The sequence below is a fragment of the Frieseomelitta varia genome, unplaced genomic scaffold, assembly GCF_011392965.1.
Source record: "Frieseomelitta varia isolate USP_RPSP 00005682 unplaced genomic scaffold, Fvar_1.2 scaffold_1027, whole genome shotgun sequence".
Taxonomy (NCBI): domain Eukaryota; kingdom Metazoa; phylum Arthropoda; class Insecta; order Hymenoptera; family Apidae; genus Frieseomelitta; species Frieseomelitta varia.
Window position 1 is genome coordinate 177,675 of NW_025108670.1, and position 18,337 is coordinate 196,011.

An 18,337-nucleotide genomic window follows, 5' to 3' on the forward strand; every position below is an offset into this window, starting at 1 on the left:
TTTGTACTTTTAATTGTTTTAATCTTTCAAGGTGAATCGATGGATCAACAATTTTTAATACGTTATTCACCAACTGACACGTCAAGTGGAGTCATTCAGAAATTCCATTGAAAATCTCCTGTGCGCTAAGAGTAAAACAAAGAAAAGAACGTCATTTTTGTTTTTTTTTTTTTCTTTTTTTACGCTGCCTCTGATTACGACCACTTTGTGTTGAAAATATTTGCATCGCCATATTTTTCAAAATATATACGGTCGAATCATGTGTGAACATATATATTTAATTAATGGTGCAAAATGAAATATTTCAGAAATAGACTGCTTTATCACCTCCACTGTTGACATTATTACTATTATCAGTGCTACTCTAATTTCTTCATATTGTTACTGCCACTATAACTTGATTACACAATCTGAAACGACTTCGGTATATTAATTTCAACGTTTTTGCTTCAAATAACAAGTCAATAAATAATACGCTATTAGATAGAGAGTTGTTATTTTTATATTTGAAATATAATTTTAAGAAAAATAAGATGAGAACCAATAGATTTCCAATATATTTTGCTAAGTAACGAATATTTAATATGTAAATATTGAATACGTTTCCAAATTAGAAATATCAAAATTCGATGGTAAGAATTATTTACTGTATAGGATAAAAAAAAAAAAATAACGAAAGAAATATTTTTCACTGATCTAATTTCAAGAATTTCTCAATTATCTTTTTATTATTTATTATTCTTATCATATTATATCTCGCGAAGACCATATGTACATGTTACAATAAGACTGATAACACAAACGAATAATATCCCATCCGTAATTGGTTAAAAAATCGCTCCACTGTTACAATTTTTTATATTTAACAGTGACAAGCCATGTTATTTTTCGCGGTTCCATTGTCACGAGTTAAGTGAAATTTATTTTTCAAGCGTGTAAAGTCAAGTAAGAAATGAAATATATTCTAACAAGAGTTGCACACTAACAAGCTATTAAGTCATCATTATTTATTATTTAACATCATTACTCTTCAACATCATTATTTTACACGTTTAACATTATTTAACGTGTCATTATTTAACATCATTATTTATTATTACTATTTTCCGTCATTTATTATTATCTTTGTTATTTATTACTTGTTATATTATTTTTACACTATCGCGAGATTATTATTTTATCATATTCATTTTTATATATCCAAACTTTATAAATAACAATATCTGATTCAAATCCATTGAATATGGACTGAGAGTGCAGCTTATTGAATAGCTGCGTGTCAAAGCGATAAGTTATTCATTATTAGCTTCGACACTAACCGTATGTCGCACGGATTAATTAACACGACCGCTAAGAATATTTTTTTTGCTACTGGTTTAAATTACCTGCGGTATGAACTAGCTGCGGTTTGATAGGAAATTTATTTTTGCATCGTAAATACACTTCCATCAGAATCGGTGTTTCAATCATTTTTAATAACGTTCACCCCGAGCCCGAGTAGATTAATCAAGCGAAATGAAAACAAGCGATTCGTTGAAATTCATAAATCAATAAATGCGTGAGGCAATATTACGAAAAACATTTAATTGAATTGTAAAGAGAGAGAGAAAAAAATTTATTAGTTAATATAAGTTATTTATGATATTATTTATGATATTATTTATTCGATCGAACAGAAAGGAATACATGTAGGAACATATGAATTAATGATGTCAACGTGTACGTAATATTTCTCACAAAAGCAATCTATCACGTGTCGAAGGCTGTGTGTATTGTATTTTATCACGTTGAAACGTGATAAACGTATTCGGAACGCGTTAATTATGTTACTCGCCGAGAAACTGAATTTTATTGCCGCAACCAGCGTACGAAGCTATTGACTGAAAAATTTGATTTGCAAACAAATCGAGCGCCGAATATTTGTTAAAAATAGACTGCGCACGATATCATCAAATTATAATTATTTTAATTCAACTCTCGACAAGAAGAGTAAAGCACGATCACTTATATTCTCCTTAATGATAGCAAATAAAATTCTACGACTGTAAATAGCGTTCAAAGTGCCGAAATAGTGGATTAACAAATTAACTAGGTAAGAAACTAGTGATTGATTATTATAACTCGACTGCGAGTATTTATGAATTTATGAAGAATTCGAAGATGTGAAAATCGTTGTGTTTATAAACATAAACATAGATAATCAAAACAGAGTGTTTATCATAATATTGTAATATTTAATAGATGAAACTTCTTTCTTCTTTAACGTTTCGTTAATGCATAAATGGCTGTGATCTAGTTACATTCGTAAAAAGATCGATATTTCAGTGCGTATAAACCTGTAAAATATATGATATATGTATACAGAGGGGATATTGGTATCTTATGAAGACGATAACGCAGATTATATAGGGTGAGGCACTTACAATACATGAATATTCTAGTGGCGTGTCATTGATTTTCTCTGGTGCTTCACGAATCTTCCAATACATAGATGAAACTTGCAGTCTGTGTACGCCGTATCGCCTGCAACCGTATCTATGCCGTGCAAACTGTGGTGTATATGTTAGGATCCAGAAGAAACATTGTGCGTAAAGTTCAATACGTTATCTTGTATTTTCAACTGAAATGAAAGTGGTATTTCGTTGGACGAGACAAACAAAGAGTAAAAAAAAAAAATTATTTTTCATTTCTTTTTTTTTTCATTTATGAAGTGACACAATAGAAATAAAATTTCTGCAAGACTCCTAATACTTTCAACAATAGTGGAGATTTAATCGCCGATCACGAAACTCCAATTAAATAAATGTATAAATAGTGAAGATGACGTAGATGCATAAAAGTAAGTAATCTACTTTTTGTAATTTTTAGTTTAATTTAATATTTATTCTTAATAAGTGAGATTTTTTTTAAATGTAAAACGCATTTTAGTATAGTTTTGCAAAATTTGCAAAGTTCGCATACGTGTAAAATTCAAACAGGTAGTATGCTTCAAACTCAGAGGCTCCTATATCTACATTTTTGTGTTTTTATATTTCAAAAAATTTATTGTAACAGACAACTCGCTCAACAAATTGCATAAATTAACTTGTAACCATTATAAAAAGATTATTAGAAGGATATGTTAGCACACATCTTCAGTGTGGTTAAATATCTTTAGAAAGATTAAAATATCGTAGATATATTTAATAGACATATTTGTATTCTAAACACTTTTTCATCTGATACCTTTCACTGTAAAGAAACCATTTTGTTATGAACTATTGTAAGAGAGAGTGAAATTATGAAGATCAAGCATATATCCATGTATGGGAACATATTACTTTACTGTTGTTATTTCCATTATTATTATCTCGCGATTTAAATCAGTTCTATACGTAGTATTGCAAAATTTCATTTACGATAGGATCTTTTTCCTCAAGATGATTCCCTAATTCCAGATGCTACGGTAGCAATATTTCATTCTCATTAAGGATAGGTATTTAGTACAGTGACATTGTGTACATAGATAAGAAAGTCTTCGAAATCGTTTGTACCCGGTTTCGTTCAGTCAAAAACCATCCAGCCAACTGTCATATGCTGTACAAAATTGTTTAATCACAGCCAGAGGTGTTTTCAATCAATCTAGAAGAAACTGAAGACCTCCCAGCTAGTAAGATCCTTATTTATATATTTAAATTTATCTCGTGCTCTTTACTTTGTCGTTCAATTCTGCCAATGTGTAAAATAATTATCTGCCATTCATTAAAAAGTATATCAAGTGCACACAATAGAAATTCACAAAGTTCCGAATATTAATAAGTCAAGAAATCTCTGTCTTCTCTTTTATTATTTTATTATTTTATTATTTTAATACAGTTCTCCCTTTGTTATTATTATTTTTCATTGTTTTTGTATTATTGTTTTTTAATTCGTGCAGTGACTATATCACCGTTTGTATATTCAAATTTATCCCTTTGTCCTTTTACTTATGATTCTTAGAAATATACTTTTTCAGTCAAACACACAGATCTGACTAATCAATTATTATTCAAATTATTTCTCTGTGAATCAAAATCGAAGAGGACGAACATGAAACAATTTCTATCGGACTGTGTATAATAAATTTAGTGACTCGTGCTGGTAGAAGATTGAACCGAGAAACATTAAATATTGAAGTGAAAATAGTTGATTAACAAATATTTCCTGCTATGTGCATTTAGACTATATAAAAATATGACGGTAGCTAAGAGTAATGGAACAACAACGATGGAAGCAACGAATATTTTGATCGAAGATGAAAAGAAACATCAACAAAACGTGTTATTACCTTATAAGGAAAGGCAAGATGAAGACGACGATGATGAAATCACGTTAGAAGATTTGGCTCCAGATGGTGGCTGGGGATGGATGGTTGCTATCGCTATGACAGTAGTATTTGTTAGTATTTATTTCCAAATAACATCATACATTTTGTCATTACTTTTCCTTCACTCTTTTTTTTCTTCCCTCTTCTTTTATCTTATTTCATTGAATTTCGTCTATTTAATCAGATAAATATTTGTTTTGTTCAGTTGAACACTGAATTATAAATAATTTATCAGAAATGCGCTAAAGATATATAGTTGTCTGTATATATTTTTAGCGCTGTGGATATTTATTTTAATTTGTATTTATATTTTTATTTTAATTTATTTTAATTTATATTTATATTTTTATTTTAATTTATTTTAATTTATATTTATATTTTTATTTTAATTTATTTCAATTTATATTTATATTTTTATTTTAATTTATATTTTTTGTTTTATGTAGTAAGTATTAGAATACAAATACTATGTTTTGAGCACTTTGTATGTTTTTGAACATTAAGTGCGTTACACCAATTTTTAAATTTCACATTAATGAAAATCCACAATCCACGATCTGATTAATCTAATTACAAGACTTAAAAACTATCAAATTGGTAGATTACTGTACAAGGATCATCTTTATTTCTATGACACGCAGTTAATTTTTTCGACAGATTACAACATTTGGACCAACGTCGTCATTTGCAATAGTATTTGGGGACTTCCTTGAAGAAAATGGCCAAGCTGGCACAGCGATGACACTTTTCAATTCCGTATTCATGACTACGTTCTCAATTGCTGGTAAGTCGTCCTCCTTCCGTTTTGTTTCGAACTTATGCTTTCGTGAAATAGAAAAATTAAAATTTTCAGTACGAAAGTACACTGATGTAACAGGGGTATTATTTATAACACTGTTACGAGATATAGTCACGTGTGTTTTACGTTTATTTAGAACATGTCTAGACTCCAGGAAGTGAAAATCATATCTGCACTTGCAAATAATGTGTTTTGATTTATGACTTTAATACAAGTGTTTCAATGTCACGTTTGTTCTTCATTCTCAATTCGTAATACGTACTATGGGGGGCAATCTCTCTCTTTACGATAGAAAATATTTCTCGATGTAATAATAAATAAACAAAATTAAAGAGAATCTTTATATCTATATCTTTCACACATGTCGCAGATGTGAAAGCAATTATCTGTATCATTTATACTTTTAGATGCAAAACAATTTATATTTAAAATGATTTTTCGATAATTGGTTTCGAAATATTGATGTTATAAGATGGATCATATTGGAAATACGAAAAATATTTTTATAACTAGAGATATTTATTAGCTAAAATCATTGAAGTAATTTTATACTTTATAATTGAAATTTATTCTGACTTGTTGATATAATATCTGTATTACATAAAATTAATACCTTAAACATTTAAACGTTTAAAATTAATATCCTAATACGTTAGAATTAAATTAGAATATGTCATGTTTTAATAACATCATTATTTACTATATATTATTAAATTCCATCAAATGAAATTTGATGTGTAATGAGCTTGCTTGATGAAAACAACCTGATTGATTTGATCAATCTGTGTCATTTTAAACATGATTTATAAACATTTTCCTGTGATACAATTGTAAATCCAATCATATTCAACGAGGAGTATCACGTATTTTCCAAGAAAAGATATAATTATAAAGTGAGAATACTACCGGTAGGCATTCAACGATGGTGCACGATCAGTTATGTAATTCTTTCGTAGTTCTATAGATATTAGATAAGAGCGACATTGAGAAATAATTATAATTAACGATTTCTAAGTCAAATTGCAATGTCACTGAATAAATATATCATATATTTTATTGTTAACATTACATAATATACACAAGTCATGAAGTTGTATAGTTAAATAATATTCTTTTTATGAATACATTCATTCGTTGTTCATTTTTTCCTCTTATTTAATACATTTAAACAAATACAAATTTGATTCTTCATATTAATCAACATTTCGACATTTAAAATAAATTTTTATTGAAGCTATAGACTCTTTGCTCAGTGTCAGGTAGATTTCGTTGCCTCATGAATGAATTATCGAATGTCACTGAATTCACTTACTATTAATCATTTATGAGCAAACTTGCTGACAATTTTAATGTAACTTATATTTTTTGTTTAAATTTTTTGTTTCTATAACACTGTAATGATTGTTATTTTTATACAATAATTTATGAATAAATTCATTTCTCCTTTTCGACACAGATTTGTCAGATCAGGAACAAAGAATATTAGAAAAAAGTACTTCATTTTTGCTACTCGAATAACAAAATAAAAAGTAGAACTTATGATACTGGTAGCATTAAATTCTATCGTAAGATGTAAAATTATTTCCAACGAAAGTGTCAATGAGGTGAAAAATTCTATCAACAACTTGGAGATAAAATATAATAATTTCAAATTCTATTGCAGGTTTAATGACTAACAAGTTAATGAAGAAGTATTCTATGAGGCCAGTGGGAGTAGTTGGTGCATTGTTATTCTCATTGCCAAATGTCTGTCTAGCTTTCGTCACGAATGTCTACGAAATGGCATTCATAAATTTCTTACAAGGAATGGGTCTCGGTCTCATCTTTACCATCTGCAATACAAATTTCAACGCTTACTTTGTGAAGAAAAGGGCGCCAGTACGTAAATACAGGGCCGGTGGCCGACAATTGTTAACATACTTATATTCTTAATTTTTTAGAAAAATTCTTCCTATTTAGGTAATGAGCGTGGCCCAAGTTGTCGTTGGCTTAGGTGGAATTGCCTATCCCATATGCGTTGAAAAGATGATGAGGATGTACGGTTTTCGAGGTGAATCTTTGATATTAATAATATTGATAACACGACAAACATGCTCACGAAAATATTTGGGTATTTATAAAAACATTTTATGAATATATATTATGTGTACCATGTAACATATAAAACATTTTGATATTTCATTAATATTGTAGTGAAACCTGACTATTGTAATTATATTGGCCAAATTTGATTCGATAAAATCTGGGTAGAAATCGTTTTACATACCAAATATTATAAAAAACATTGTACCTTGAATATTTCATATATTTTTGCATATATGCATTTTGTATCTTCAAAGTCATTACAATGTTAATGAAATATTATACATTTAAATATTATAATATTATTCTAATATTTAGATATTATAACATAAATATGTATTTAATAATGATAAATATATAATATTTAATATAAATAAATATTATAATATTTAGATATGTCAGATTTCCTCTACAGTAAATGTTCGAACATTTTCGTGAGTTACTAGTAAATTTTGAGAATTCAAATTATAAAAATAATTCAAGATTTCGAGAATCCCTCTCACTACTCTAAAAGTTCCGAAAATGCCGAATGATGACAAATTAAGAATGCATTCATTCATCCTTAAATTTATTCAATATATTATAACATGTTTATACAATAATAACCAAATTTATAGAAAAATAATAAATTATTTTATTATTGATCATAATCTATGATTATCTATGCAATAGTAAACGCTCAAACGATCGTGTGATAGGAACAGCACTAATGACGGGTGCCATGAGTTTGAATTGCATCGTCGGTATGACGATGATGCACCCTGTCGAGTGGCACGCGAGAAAACCGGAAGAGGTTCGGGCGGAGAGGCAACGCGAGAAAGAGGAACGGAAGTTACGCGGTATAGTATTCTCAGATCGTCGTTACAGCGACGTCGTACGTACTCCGGCGAAAACCAGATGGAGCAGCCTAACGAGTCTGAAGGACGAAAGCGGGAAACAGGTTCCGCTTTTGATCGAAACGTTGAAAGTAAGTTTTGTACGTTGTCCTGATCCGGACAGTTGTTGTTGCTTCGGCGCAAGAAATATTAAAGGAGACATATTTACGAGAGAAAGCAGTGATGTAAATCCTAAAAAGACGTAACGATGTTTGGTAGATCGTGATAAGTAAAACTGTTAAAAGAGACGTGATTTACAGGCCGGATTGAAGTAGAACTTTCATATATTTGGTGATAAATATTGTATTTTAACTGGGTCTAACATTAACATAATATTTTCTTAATTGGTTTTTCTTTCCTAGATAGGTAATTTAATTACGCTTCTGTTCATAAATAATATGAGTCAATCGTATAATTTAAGACTGACTTGGAAGGAAATATTTATTACCTGAATTCATTTTTAAGTCATTAAAATGCGGATTTAAAAATTATCATATTTAAACGAATTAATTAATTAAATTTTTAAAAGAGTTTTAATTTAGATGAAAATTAATTGAAGAATAATTGAATTGATGGTTCTACTTAAAATCGATATATCTTTCTCACATTAGTAATTAAATTTCCATGCTTCGTTTAAATACAGTCGCCGGCGAAAAGAGTAGCCTCGATATCCGAGCTGGAAGACAGAATATACAACCGAATGAAATCTGGTTCAATGCGTGAATTGTTAACAAGACGACTATCAACGTTTTCATCATCAAGTCTGGTGAATTTCATGACTAGTATCGGCAGTTTGGGGGACAGGCAGCATCATCCTGAGAAACTCAAAGAGAAAAATAAAGAAGTAGGAGTTCAGGTTTCGTTGAAAGAAGAACAGGATATCGGTAAAAGTCAACTAGTGTACGTGTGAACTATTTTCACACACGTTCTTTTATTATTGCCTGGAAAACATAATGAGATAAATCAAGTATTTAGAAAAATTTTAAATTTAATCAAGCATTTCAATATCTGGAGGCATCGATCGTTTAGTTTTACAATAAACGATTACATTCTCTGCTGAGACTTGAAAGAGCATAACAAATAATAACAAACGCAGGGTATTATTTTACGAGAAACATGCAATTCTCGACTCAGAATTTTTTCAATTACTAAGAATGACTTATTACCTTGTTACCTCGTTAAATTAATTTTAAATGTCTTTGATATCGCAGAGAAATATTGGGGGAGCTTCTAGAAATGTCACTTTTAAAGAATTGTGGTTTCCTGAACATTTGTCTCGGAATCAGTTTCGTCTTGTCCAGCGATTTCACGTTTTCCTATCTCTTGCCATTGATGATGGCCAACAATGGTTACACGAAAAGTCAGGCAGCTCTAGCAATCACCATCTGTGCAGCCGCGGAATTGGTTTCCAAGATTTTGCTTGCGATTTTCACTTTGATGATAAAAGTCAAAGCGAAGTACATATTCTTCGTCGCTATGATTTGCATGGCATTCGCGAAAATTGGTCAGTAAATTATACGCGTCGAATTTTTACACGACGAAGTAAAGTATTATTAAAAAAAAAAAAAAAGAAGAAGAGAATCAGAAAATTATTCAAGCGAATTTCCTGCGAATATATTTATTTTATTTCACAGGTTACTTACTGTATAATGATACATTGACCGGCATGTTCGTTATGATAACAATTATAGGAATGGTTAGATCGTGGTTATTGGTTCCTCAGCCACTGGTAATTATAGAAGATGTCAGTATTGATAAATTTGCGTCAGCGTACGGAATTGCTGGCGCTATTAACGGAGTGATTTCCATACTGTTTAGTCCGATTGTTGGTGAGTAGAACATACACATCACTGTACTGAGAACAATGTTAAAAATCAATCACAGTGTTACATTTATCTTCCTGCATCTTTCATTCTTTTATGTCTTAAGCTCGCTCTCGTTTCGGTCAAAATAACAAATAACATCAAATTAAAGCAAGAATTCTATTCTCTTTAAACGTAAGAAATTTTCTGAAAATGACAATTTTAGAAATGACTTGTACATAAGGGTGAATATTCTACAAATCTTTTATTTATTATCGATTACTATTTTATTCTTTTGCTCTTATCAACGTTAAACATCGTTTTATCATTATCAACCATCCATTTGATCAACTATAAAAGAAATGTGGAAAAGAAGATATGTATTCGTTATAAGGGAATGAGAATGAACTTTTAAATTCAAATGATCTCTTTCAGGATTCCTGAAGGATTGGACCAATAGTTTTGTAGTCTGCCAGCTTGCCCTTATATTAATGAACATCCTGTTCGTTATCCCGTGGGCAGTACAGTTCCTTTCAGTAGATTTACCAAAGAGGAGGAAGGAACGGGCGGATAAAATTGCTGCCCAAACTTCCGGTTCCTTTTCTGCAGATTGACGCAAAAGGAGAGAGAGGCAGAAAGACCTTGTGCGTATAACGCGCGTATTTACTATTCGAAAGTAGAAAAATTCTTTTGTATAAAACGAAAAAAAAAAAGAAAAAAAGTGAAATTACATACTTTTTTTATAGCAATTAAAACTACTTGTTTTTATAAATTCTTCATCTTCGTTTGTGGAATGAAATGAATTGAACATTGCAAATTGAAAGTTACTATTATAGCGTTGATTATATAACGCAGTGCCAGATACAATGTACAAATCTTTACAACGATGTAGTCGTTTATATCTTTCGGATAAGTTAAATATTTTATGCATTGCAACATTGAATTCTTGCAACAATATCTACGAATTTATTGAAAGAAATGTTAAGTTTAGATCAATTTAAATTTAATTATAAGCACAATGTTGTATCAAATGTACATAGAAAGATGTCGTAAATGAGATTGGAATAAATGTTTTATATTCAAGTTGTTGCAATCATCGCCACAGTTACGAAATCTACGAAACCTAGAATAATTCTGTAAAAACTAATCTGGAACCTAACGATAATTTTGTAAAAGCTAGTTAAGGAAAAGTCAATATTTTTATTGAATTTACGACACAATCATTCATCTTTTTATTTTAGGAAAATTAATTCATTAATAAATATTGTCTGAATTTCAATACAATTAATATAAATTGGAGTTTTATTATTAGTATTATTATTTAATTTACAATTAAACAATTAAAGAGCCTGTCAATTGTTCTTATTTCGTGGCTCAATTTTTATTCGGAAGCCGTCTTCCCTTTTAAGAATAATGTCAACCCTTAGCCGAAAGTCCTTTTCTGTGAGGTCCGACAGGATCTTGTAGTTCCGCAAAATCGTCGACAATAAAACCTTCAACTTTAACATCGCGTACTTCCTTCCCACGCATGATCTACAAAAAAAAAAAAAAAAGAAAAAGGGGGAAAAAACAAACGCAGTGTATCGACAAACCCTTTTTCTAGAGTTCTCAAAAGAATTGCTAAATGCTAGTCGAATAATTAGACTGTGCACTCATATTTTCAAGAATATAATTAGAAAGATAGAAGCTTCAAAGATTGCTTTACATATTAAATATTGCAAAAAGTATCCACTTTCGATATCTTATATAGGTATTTCGTGCAACTTTGCATTTTAATATTTCTGAAGAATATTATTAATATTCTAAAAATATTATAATATTCTTTAATATTTTTGATCCATCGATCGTTGAAATTAATACTCATTCAATTATTTTTCCAAATGACAAATCAATTCGTTTTTATTTCGCATTTTTGTTATAAAGTATTCACGAACTTGTTTTTTTTTTTTTTAACATTATGTGAAATATTTTATATGTTCAAACTATAAGAATAAAAAAGAAATTACCTCGGTCCTGCGCTGAAAGGAATAAAAGAGTAGTAATGTCTGCTCTGCATTTTTTCTGGTAGAAAGTTGTCAGGGTTGAACACGTTAGGGTTTGGATAGAATTCTTCCAACCGGTGAACTCTGAACTGCGGAATCAGAATCGTAGTACCTTTTGGGATCAAGTAGTTCCCCGTCACTATATGAATCATATAATATTTTTAAATAAATGAACTGACATTTTCAATCCTTGCGTGACAAGAAAATTTATAAATTCTTTTGGAAATTAATTTATATATCCTTGTGATTAAATTTTAAATTTACTGTTAGTAATCATTAGTTATCCTGAAACTTGTTAAATAATATTCAATTTCCATTATTAACTGTTTCCGGAAATTTTAATTTCTAGTTTCCAATTTTTTAAATTTCTGATTTTTCAATTTAAATTTAAAAATTGTTTAATACATTATATTTATATATATATATAAAATTTACCTATTCTGATGTCTTCCTTAATTTTTCTCGCAATGGCGGGAACCGGTGAGTAAAGTCTCAACGATTCAAAAATTACTCTTTCAAGATATTTCATTTCCAATGTATCTTGGAACGTGCAAGGCCTGTTTGATTCTCCGAAAATCTCCTTTAGTTCTTCGTATACTCGTTCCTGCAACATAATTACTTAATATTAGAAATAATAAAATGAACGTAAAAAATACTGACGACGGGTTTCATTCTGAGAAAGAAATATATATCCATAAAAGTAATTAATCAAGGTATCACGTATTTGCAAACTTCAAGTTACATCGTGATCAATCAATATCAAGTTAGAGAAACGATGGAGCATTAACCTTCAATTATTACGTTATAACCTTTATTTTATCGAGGAAGAAATTTGTTGTGCGAGGATGGGAGATCCAACGCGTGGAAAAACTTTATTTCTCAGAATGTGCGTCATGTGCCACACATATAACAAAGATGAACGACACAAAATAGGTCCTAATCTTTTTGGAGTAGTTGGCAGAACTTGTGGTAGTATGTATGCAATACCTTTTCGTATAAATTGTTCTCTTTCTACACTGAAACGCTATTATATACATGTAATGTATACATAACATAGCATGAAAGTTATACGTCATATATAAATTGTTTTATATATATATATATATAAAATATTTTTATAAGTATCGTAAAAAGAACATCTCGATTTCAAAGTCCAAATTTTTAAATATACTTTTTACATTCACGTGATAAATTGTTTTTAAAACTTCCAAAATAAAATTGATGAAATCATCGTGTTACAAGTATCGTGTTTAATAGCTACTTCTGGATTCAATTATACCGAACCAATGAAGAAGAAAGGTGTCGTGTGGGATGAGAAAAATTTAAACGAATATTTGGAATTCCCAAGGCAATTTATTCCTGGCACGAAAATGGTGTTCAATGGTATTAAGAAGGCTGAAGATCGTCAAGATATAATTGCCTTTCTGCTAACGTTGAAGTGAAAATTCGAGAAACCGTATTTATCAGAATGAAATACTTTGTACAGTGAAGAAAATGAGGTGTCATCGACGACAACTAAATAAATAAAAGAAATAGCAAACTAAAAGAAAATTAGAAAAATCGTTGCTTGGTAGATTTTGTCACGTATGTCACGCTCGTGTGTTAATGGATTTTTACTGCACTTACCTGGACGTCTTGATGAATTCCGAGCAAGCAAAGAGTGAAGCTAGAACCTGCAGCGGTGGTATCATGTCCCTAAAACGTGCACAATTATAAGGAAAAATATCACCTTCAATAGAAATTTCTCGATTTAAAACAAATTGTACATATCTTCATATTTAGCATTATAAAACAACGTAATTTTTAGTTCAAAATATTTTTTCTAAATAAAATTGCTAAAATAAAATTTTTATAATGTGTCGCGCACGAAGAATAAATTACACAAAGATTAATTATTTAGTTTAACGAAATATTGTGAATATTGTATCAGAAATGTACTTACTTTAAAATGCTTTAAAATATTTGAAGCAATGATACTAACATTAAAATGAGCGATGCTCAAATAGAATTGTATATTACCTCAAACATTATAGTGTCGACTTCTTCTTGAATCTCTTGATCAGTAAGTTTCGCGCCATTTTTCGAAAGCTCCAACAGAAGATCCAGGAAAGCAAGCCTCTTCTTTTCACCGACATCATTTTCGTCAATTTCATCCAAATCATCTCTAACGTAATACTGTTGTCCACCTTTATGTTGGTCGCTTATGTTCGTGTCACTCTTCGCCGATGCAGTGGTCTTTTTCGATTTTTCCGTTTGTTTATCCTCAATGTTCGAGCAAATTTTCTTGTAAATATCTTCCTTCTTCTTTTTGATCACTCGCGACGTCAAACTATGAATCACATTGAGCGAGTTCAGTTGCTCTTTCGCGTACTGCGAAAATTTGAAAAGAAAATCGACTCGCAGAACAGCGTTGTACGTGCGTCGATGAATGATATCGCACATCCTGTTTTTAACGACAAACATCAAAAATATATTAGAGAAGCGTATGTTTAATCCCTTGTGAAAGGAAAAGTAAATTGTTTTAAGAAAGAAAGTGAAATTAAGAATGTGTACTCTTTATACTAAGAAACAAAATTAAATTAAGAACGTGCGTACGTGCAAGAAAATTGAATTTTAATTCTTCAAATTAGAGATTAATCAAATACAAATTTTATTCAATATCCGATATTTTATATAATGAAACAAATTCAACAGTTTCTCACAAATTATCTCATTAATTTTTTTAGAAAATATCTATTATATTGAGAACTGGTTTAAACTATTAAATACAACTGTTAAGAAGAAACTGTGGAATGTAACTGTAGTACTTACTTCATGACAGCCATGGCGTAATTATAACCGTCCTTGTGTTTCTCACTCTCTCTCACACCCATTGCCGTGTCTAGTAAAATATCGACAGTGACAGCCGCTAAATAATCATGGCAATCGAATTCTTTTCCCACTTGATCTCGCAGACGTATCACCAAATCTCTGCTGTTTTCGTAAAACAACGGTACGAATGTTTTCAATATGTTTAAGTGAAATGTAGGTGCTATGATTTTTCTGTGCGACCTCCATTTCTCGCCGGTGCTGATCAGCAAACCGTCTCCTAGCCACGGTTTGAAGAATCTGTGAAAAAGTGTCGATCAGAGAATCATTTTGTTTAAAAGATAAAGACGACAGTATGACTGCGATCTATCCAAATACTAAATACAAATTAAATTACTAAATATAAGATTCTCTACCTGTATTCTGGAGATTTGTCAATGTGCTCTGTGCTGTTGAGAATGAGTTCGACGTCTCGAGGATGATACAGAGCAACAAGTAATTTGTGTCCTACGAAAACACGGATCACAGGTCCGTATATATCGTGTTTAAGCAATTCCTCGACTATTTCATTTGGTTGCAGACGTAGAACTATTAATAAGTTTCCAAAGAATGGCACTGTTTTCGGACCTGAAACAGAAGAAATTTTGCCAAATATGTTCTGCCAGAAAAGCTACATTTTTCAATTATACGTATGCAGATAATTTTACTTGTGAAAATGCGAAAAAGTGATTCAGTGTTTCACTTCTAATTCAATTAATTTATTAAACGACATTTCACTTTAATGCCAACAATTTTTAAAATTATGTGCAATGCGTCGTTTCTCTGGAAGTTTACGTACCTGGAAGTTTATTTCCCAATCGAACCATTCGTGTATTTTCCATGTAAATGTAAAGTGTAACCAAAGTCGTCGTGATCGCAATTAACGAATAAAAGACAGCTGTTTGTAAGTGTAATGATATAATCAGAGTCTCCATTAGTGTCTCCATCGTTGTTTGTTCTGTAAAAATAGTCTTCGTTAAAATTAGACATTACAACTTGTCGATATCCTTCAATTATAGCACGATAAAACGAATTTTCAATAGAGAAAATTAATATATATATATGGAACACAAATATATATATATTACACTTATGAAACATTTTCGTTATTGTATTTTAATTCTAATTTTTTACTATTTGGTGTAATTTATCATCAGGTTGCTCAAATTTCAACAAAATCGGAGTTATTCCGGTAAACGATACCCGCGAATTGCATGCCAGCGTCAAAATTTTTCAAAAAAAAAAAAAAAATAAATATTATACGCATTGATACATTTATATCTTTAAAAAAGTAATATACTGTAGCAATTACCTTTCTACAAACTCTATAGACGATGAATGAACAGCAAATGACAAGACACTGAATGAACGATTTCTTTTATATTTTCTGTCGTTATACATATGTACATATATTCGTACTAATGTTTCAAAACACGCCGAATTCCTTTTTTCTCTGAAACGAATTATACGATGACCTGAATTGTTTCCATGCGTTTATTTTGCAAATCATTGCTTTTTTATTTGCCGATATGAGTAATATAAAATATAGTAAAGTTTTTTCCAGACATTCAGTAGTTAAGCACACCCGTATAAATCTAAGAAAATTTACTGACGATAAATATAGTATGTAGAATATGGAATATTTTCTCATCTTTCGTTAAAAATGATTGATATAAATATTTTCTAACTAAGCAATAAAACGATCGTATATAATTATATGCAGAGAAAATAAAAAGATAAGAAAAAAAAAAAAAAACGATTATAATAATAACTGCCAGATCGTTGATGCGGAAACAAGTGCTCCCGGAAATGACGTAGCAACCTGAGTATCACCCCCTGCGTGGAACGTGCCCGGAAATCGACCCTACAGGATAATAAAAAAAAAACAACGAGGAAAGACAAATAGATGGAAAGAGAACAAAAGAGAGGGACGAAAAGAAACGGAACTTTCCCTCGTCGAGTTCGTCTGAGCGGGACCAATTTCACGAAATTACAAAATTATCGACGGACGCCAAATCGACCACCCTTTATTACTATTGCTGGCGCAATGTAGACTTCCTGGCCAACCGACTTATTCACAGGTGACTGGCACGCATCGAAGAAACTACCAATAAAATTTTTAATTCATTTAATACGACACAATTTCGCGAAGCAAGTATGAAAATTGTTGGAATGAAATATTTGAAAATTAATTATTTTTAACGAAATGTCATTTTACTTGACACGACGTCTCGAAGCAATCCTGCGTTAGTTTATTACAAATAACAACGAATTAGTTTGTTGTTAGTTTTATAACAAATAACAACGAATAACTTTTCTCAGAATTTGGCTGTTTGATTATAAACTAAAATGATTTTCTTTTCTCTTCTTTTGTACTTTGCATTGTATTACGAGAATAATTTCAGATTCTGTTCTTCTTCATTTTCCGCTGGGATTATTTGCTATTCTATTTCACTGAATTATATAGTGAATAATGTGCTTCACAGTGTTTATGTTAAAAATAAATATTTTTCTGAAACGAAAACAAAGCAGATGTATGTATTTTGCAGATGAACGGCATTCGTATAAGTGTGATCAATGCAATAATTATTGCAAATTATGACAGGTCAACGTATAAATATTGCAAATATTTGCAGTACATTAATTTTAATTTCAGACGATCAACATTTATTATTCAGTATGTAAATCTTACGAAGTATTCGAAATGAATTAAAAAATAAAATAATAAAAAATGTGAAACACTTTAATAAAGATAACTAATCATATTCAATAGAATAGATATAAAATAGAAAATCGGATTTATTTAATAAAAAATTAAATGACTTGGTACATATTTATAGAAATTTTATAATAATAGGTCATTTCTATAAAAAAAGTTTTATAATAATAGGTCAAAATTAATATAAGTTTTAATTAATAAATAATTTCATTAATAAAATTAATATAAGTTTTATAATAATAGGTCAAAATTTTATAATAATAGGTCATTTCTATAAAAAAAGTTTTAAAGAAAAAACGATATTTTATTGGCGCAGTGAATGCAAATAATATCTTTCGACTTCTGGTATACTTTTTAGGAATTAAAGACATTTATGTGATATTTTATTGAAGTTTATAGAATTAAAAATATTTACAATATTTCCATTATTGTCCAATTTAATTATTAAATAATAATTAAATAAATCACTATTTAATAGTGTCCAATTCTAATACAATATAAAAAATAATAATGTTATTATGTTGCACACATATTTTATCAAGTCTTCCACAATCATCTATCAAGGTATCTACAACAGATAAAACAACAATCGTATTGTATAAATAATAAAATGTATTTTAAATATTTCTTAAAAACTGTTACAAGAGATACAAGTAAAAAAAAAATCCTTATTGTACGGAATTGGAAATTTGGTATAAATATTTATAACGAGTGGCTGAGTTTCGAACAGTCATCGAAATGAGAAAGAGTTCGAATGTACTTGAAATTAAGTTTTCAACAATGGGAATGTTGTACATTGATTATTCCGATCGAGTGAGATGAATAA

The 18,337-nt window shown here is 29.8% G+C and overlaps 3 protein-coding genes across 5 annotated transcripts; 2 read left to right on the plus strand and 1 right to left on the minus strand.

Annotated features, from left to right (window-relative positions):
- Nucleotides 1–2,034: 2,034 nt before the first annotated feature.
- LOC122527720 (monocarboxylate transporter 9) lies at nt 2,035–10,986 on the plus strand. 3 transcript variants are annotated; one of them, XM_043652152.1, is made up of 11 exons: nt 2,035–2,839; nt 3,438–3,649; nt 4,200–4,416; nt 5,003–5,129; nt 6,808–7,022; nt 7,104–7,194; nt 7,925–8,193; nt 8,745–9,001; nt 9,313–9,605; nt 9,736–9,930; nt 10,339–10,986. In XM_043652152.1, the coding sequence occupies exons 3-11, from the start codon at nt 4,213–4,215 to the stop codon at nt 10,515–10,517; spliced, it is 1,830 nt and encodes a 609-aa protein (XP_043508087.1). In that variant the 5' UTR covers nt 2,035–2,839; nt 3,438–3,649; nt 4,200–4,212; the 3' UTR covers nt 10,518–10,986. The 3 variants fall into 3 exon arrangements, with proteins under 3 accessions (XP_043508087.1, XP_043508104.1, XP_043508095.1); XM_043652169.1 differs by having other exon boundaries at nt 2,111–2,839; nt 4,223–4,416; XM_043652160.1 differs by lacking the exon at nt 2,035–2,839 and having other exon boundaries at nt 3,435–3,649.
- Nucleotides 10,987–11,187: 201 nt separating this feature from the next.
- On the minus strand, nt 11,188–16,155 carry LOC122527676 (cytochrome P450 4g15-like). The gene is made up of 9 exons (XM_043652058.1): nt 16,105–16,155; nt 15,592–15,750; nt 15,170–15,380; nt 14,757–15,053; nt 13,965–14,388; nt 13,572–13,640; nt 12,381–12,549; nt 11,910–12,084; nt 11,188–11,436 (listed from the first exon to the last, which is right to left on the minus strand). The coding sequence occupies exons 2-9, from the start codon at nt 15,737–15,739 to the stop codon at nt 11,256–11,258; spliced, it is 1,674 nt and encodes a 557-aa protein (XP_043507993.1). The 5' UTR covers nt 15,740–15,750; nt 16,105–16,155; the 3' UTR covers nt 11,188–11,255.
- Nucleotides 12,791–13,498, plus strand: LOC122527681 (cytochrome c-1-like). Its single transcript, XM_043652071.1, has 2 exons — nt 12,791–12,917; nt 13,203–13,498. Exons 1-2 carry the CDS (start codon nt 12,791–12,793, stop codon nt 13,385–13,387), a joined length of 312 nt encoding a protein of 103 aa, XP_043508006.1. The 3' UTR covers nt 13,388–13,498.
- Nucleotides 16,156–18,337: the final 2,182 nt, after the last annotated feature.

What these genes read in the sequence shown, in the direction of transcription:
- LOC122527720 (XM_043652152.1), top strand. Translation starts at nt 4,213, where the DNA reads ATGACGGTAGCTAAGAGTAATGGAACAACAACGATGGAAGCAACGAAT. An exon ending in ATCGGTAAAAGTCAACTAGT is followed by an intron (nt 9,002 to 9,312) that starts GTACGTGTGAAC and finishes TTGATATCGCAG; the next exon opens with AGAAATATTGGGGGAGCTTC. An exon ending in CATGGCATTCGCGAAAATTG is followed by an intron (nt 9,606 to 9,735) that starts GTCAGTAAATTA and finishes TTTATTTCACAG; the next exon opens with GTTACTTACTGTATAATGAT.
- LOC122527681 (XM_043652071.1), top strand. Translation starts at nt 12,791, where the DNA reads ATGGGAGATCCAACGCGTGGAAAAACTTTATTTCTCAGAATGTGCGTC. An exon ending in AGTTGGCAGAACTTGTGGTA is followed by an intron (nt 12,918 to 13,202) that starts GTATGTATGCAA and finishes CGTGTTTAATAG; the next exon opens with CTACTTCTGGATTCAATTAT.
- LOC122527676 (XM_043652058.1), bottom strand. Translation starts at nt 15,739, where the DNA reads ATGGAGACACTAATGGAGACTCTGATTATATCATTACACTTACAAACA. An exon ending in GACAAATCTCCAGAATACAG is followed by an intron (nt 15,054 to 15,169) that starts GTAGAGAATCTT and finishes ACTTTTTCACAG; the next exon opens with ATTCTTCAAACCGTGGCTAG. An exon ending in TCGACACTATAATGTTTGAG is followed by an intron (nt 13,641 to 13,964) that starts GTAATATACAAT and finishes TGCACGTTTTAG; the next exon opens with GGACATGATACCACCGCTGC.